The 4583-nt window shown below is 36.9% G+C and overlaps 1 protein-coding gene across 1 annotated transcript; it reads right to left on the bottom strand.

Annotated features, from left to right (window-relative positions):
* Positions 1–3525: 3525 nt before the first annotated feature.
* LOC145073546 (histone H2B.4-like) lies at positions 3526–4194 on the bottom strand. Its single transcript, XM_079020089.1, has one exon. It carries the CDS (start codon positions 4110–4112, stop codon positions 3705–3707), a length of 408 nt encoding a protein of 135 aa, XP_078876215.1. The 5' UTR covers positions 4113–4194; the 3' UTR covers positions 3526–3704.
* Between the last annotated feature and the right edge of the window lie 389 nt (positions 4195–4583).

Below are 4583 nucleotides of genomic sequence, written 5' to 3'. Positions count from 1 at the left end.
CGGACATACTCAAGATTGGAACACTTAAATGAACCCTTAAACAGTACGAGAAGTCAACAGAACAAGTTTAACATTGACTGAATTCGCTAAGTGTACAAGATAAAAGTTTTGGGTTGTTACAATACCGCCCAAGGTCATCGTTCAGATGGGAACGGACAAGTTGGATGTCAGGATTCGTGAGATGTTGCATGATGAGGTTGCTACTTTGCTCTGGAGATGGTTGGATCTATTAAGATCGTCATGGTTGAGTACTTTAACGAGCGCTATGCAGCCCTAGCTGAGACGGCTGCTGCTGCAGCAACATCGATTGTAACAGCAGCAGGGGGAGGAGCCGTCCGGGCATTTCAGTACCGGGACTTCGACAACACGAAGCCCCCTACTTTCAACGGGGTTCATGATCTGATTGTCGCTATGAGATGGTTATCTGACGTGGAAGGATGTTTCTTCACGTGTTCATGCCCTGCTGATCAGGGGGAGAGGTGTGCTCTGAACCTGTTACGGTCCGGGGCGAAGGATTAGTGGAGATTGGTTACCGGATCAAACACTGATGAGCAGCGAGTTGCGATTACTTGGGATCAGTTCAGGGACATGTTCAGTACCCGATATGTTCCACAGGTGGAGAGGGAGAGGCTAGCACCGGAGTTCTTAGATCTGCGTCAGAGCACTGATTCGGTGACGTAGATCACCTGGTTATTTACTGAGAGGGCGATGTTCTGCCCGGAGTTTGCTTCTGAGCAGGCTCAGATGACTCGTTATCTGAGCATGCTCAAGACCGATATCAGACAATTTGTTGCGACACAGAGATATGATACCTTGTTGGAGCTTCAGGAGGTCGCGAGGCGACGTGAGCTGGAGATTGAGTTACAGTTACGAGAGTTAAGACAAGCCCCAGGGTAGGCGCAGCCGGCGCCGAAGCGGTTCAAGGCCGCTGATTCCAGGACGGGAGGGCAACATGCCCGCACTTGTGGAAAGTGTGGGAAGGTTCATACTGTAGCATGTCGATCGAGTACTGGATGCCACAAATGTGGCAAGGAGGGGCACTATGCGCGAAAGTGCCGCCAGTCCGCCCCTACCCCGGATATGAGGATTTGCTTTCATTGTCATCAAGTTGGTCATGTGAACACCAACTGTCTGTAGCTAGCTGTCAGGCCGGCACACGCTCCAGCGCCGGCTACATTGAGGATCACTAATGAGAGGCAACGCCGGCTACATTGAGGATCACCAGATGTGGTGGCGGGTATGTTACCGTGTCATTACCCCAAGTTTAACAAATCAATCGGTTTACTTCAGTTGTTTTATGTTTCACATTTGTTGACTAAACAAAAAATTGATGTGGCTATAGTTCTACAACATTTTGGTTAAACTGAACCTTTTCGTAGATATATATGTATTCATGTTCTCTAATTTCTTCTTCTTTTCTTCTCTTAAAGAATCATGAGTTTATGCAATAACTTCCCAAGGCCGTAAGTGGTTCATTATCCCAAATGGTATACGCAAGACAATGAAGGTTTCCTTTTAGAGTTACACTCAACAATCTTTTTGTCTTGCTTACAACATTTTCGGATGATTAGTCACTTGAGCGACCATAAGAAAACATTGCACAAAATCATGATTCTTTAAGAGAACAAAAAAAATTAGGAAAAATGAATACACATCTAAGTAAATGTTCAATTTAAACAAATATTTGTCGATTACGAATATTTGTGAAAGTCACTAGCAAATAAAAAATAATATCCACGTGAAACAAACTCAAAGATTCGTAAAATTTATAATAAAAATACAAAGTTAATGACTTAATCAAGAAAAAATAAAATATAATATCAAACTCAAAATTTTATATATTTATAATTTGTCCTTTGTTTAACAGAAACATTAAGATCTCGTGTCCTATTGCACTTTAATGTGTCCAAACTATCAAACCCATATGTACAAACACTCGGTCCATTCAAATGATAGTGGGCGTGACCTCATCTATAAGCCCATTTAAATTCATCTGAGATATAATGCCTTCGGTACAAATATCATATTATAATTCTTTTTTTAACAGTATAAAATGAAGTCAAATACATAAACAAAACTTTTCCATGAAAACACAATTCCTAGATCTATATTTATACGACGTAAAAATCAGTTTAAATTTGGTAACAAATCGAATGCTAATAGCCTAATGTAAAGTTGTATCCTACACCTTACATATATGTAGTTTCTTAAAATTCTATTGAACTCTTTACATATGTTGTTTACAAAATTATATTAAATTCCTTACATATGTAATTCCTTCTAAAACGTCTTCGTAAAGAAAATTATAAATAAATAAATAAACTTTTTAGAGGAAAAAAAAATAGCATTTGCAACAGAAACCTAATGCATTTTTCAAAAAATATATATTTAAGTATATATAATAGTACAGTTTTCTTATAGTTTTAGGCTTCACAGAGTGGGATACGGTTTGGAACCGCGATGATGACACGTGGCCAGAGAACACTGCCCCAGGATGCGGTTAGATGTGGCACCGTGGTTTGTGATTGATTGTTGGTAGGTGTGACTGTTGGAGACATAAATTAATTGATTTAATTTTCTTTTTTGCCTTTCGAAAGTGTGGCAAGCCACACTTATGCGGTAAAAAATAACGTCTCGCTGATGTGCCAGAAAAGGAGTATAGTTTCGGTGGCACCAAACCCTCCTGCCTTATATATATATATATATATATATATATATATATATATATGAATATACCTAACAACCTTATATAAGCTTAGGTACCTAACCACATTATAGTACATTGTTTTGCATTATATTTCTATTGCAATCATCTAAAGTTGTTAAACTTCAATCATTAACTTGATTTACTTCCAAGATTTTCAAACACTCACCATTATATTCCTCCTACACCATTTGATTTATAACGGTAGCATATGAAGCCTAACAGGGGGGTCTCCGATAGAAAAACGTGATAATGGTGAAAGTCCAAAGATTTTGGAATCAATGAAGTTATGAGGTTGAATTTTAAGAAATTTGGGTAATTACAATGCAAATACGATACAAAATTATGTGGTATGATGTGATTAGGTACCTAAGCTTATATAAGGTTGTTATATATATATATATATATATATATATATATATATATATATATATATATATATATATATATATATATATATATATATATATATATATACACACACACACACACATTATGAAATAACATTAAAACAATTAAGGACAAATGATAAAAACCACTAGAAATGTTACCTTTTCTGTATTGTATTTTAGATTCAAATAATCGTAGATTTCAATCAGCTTGTAACATTTATCCCATTTTCATTTAATGGGTTTTAAAATAATAATAAAAAAGCATGATCGATTTTGATTACAGAGTAATATGTATAAGCCGATTGGTAGTTTCAATCAAGAATCGAAAAAATATGTTGAATAAAAGCAATGCAATCCGTAACAACCAAACGCAGAAATATCATGAAGAAAATTCATACGGAGTTATTCAACAAAATCAAAATCAATCGATAATAGAGAACTAATCATGAAATGCATTAACTGAAAATTACGATTTTGCAACGATTCTAGCAATTGAAACAAACTGATGTACATCAATTTCCCCAAAACAATCACAAATCCTAAATCGGTTATACCATTATAACCATTCTACCAAAACAAAATAACTAACATCTGATAAAATCTTAAATCTAAGAGCTTGTAAACTTGGTGACAGCCTTGGTACCTTCAGAAACAGCATGCTTAGCCAACTCACCAGGAAGAACAAGTCTAACAGCGGTTTGGATTTCCCTGGACGATAAAGTATTCTTCTTGTTATACCTCGCGAGTTTCGATGCTTCCTGAGCCAATTTCTCGAAAATGTCATTAATGAACGAGTTCATGATCCCCATTGCCTTGCTTGAGATTCCGATGTCAGGATGAACCTGTTTCAGAACCTTGAAGATGTAGATCTTGTACGTCTCCACCGACTTCTTGTTTCTCTTCTTCTTCTTGTCTGCTCCGGCGGCGGATGCGTCCTTGGGGAGCTTCTTCTCGGCTCTTGGCTTCTTCTCTGCCGCCACTGCAGGCTTCTTCTCCGCTGCTGCCTTTGGTGCCATTGTTGGTGGGTTTTGACTGTGTGTTTGTGTGTGAGGGGAAGTTAGGAGTTTGAACGAAAGCGTAGTGTGGAGATGCGGTTTATGGGGAGTTTGTTTATGTAGGGTGATGAAGGGCGTGGTGATTGGTTGGTTGTGAATGACGCGGATTGTGATCTTTGGCCGTTGATTTAAGAAGTGAATCATTGGACGGTTAGGATGGTTTGTTGGTATTTGATGATAGATTTGAAATTTTCGGTGTTTTCCAGGAAAGTTTCGCTTTTGGCGGTTAAATAAAACACGTGCACTCTCCATTAAAAGTTCAAACTTATGTATATATTACGAGTTTTTATGGTTATATAGTGAAAGTTTTAAGTGATTATTAATATATTAGGTTATAATCCTGTGTTACACGGGTGACAAATAAAAAGTTTATATAATAAAAAATTAAAATTATTTAATCATACAATTACAAAAAAATATATATTATATATA

Source organism: Lactuca serriola, chromosome 9 (genome assembly GCF_051521515.1).
Source record: "Lactuca serriola cultivar US96UC23 chromosome 9, Lser_US96UC23_V15, whole genome shotgun sequence".
Lineage (NCBI taxonomy): Eukaryota > Viridiplantae > Streptophyta > Magnoliopsida > Asterales > Asteraceae > Lactuca > Lactuca serriola.
This window is presented reverse-complemented; position numbering and strand designations above follow the sequence as displayed.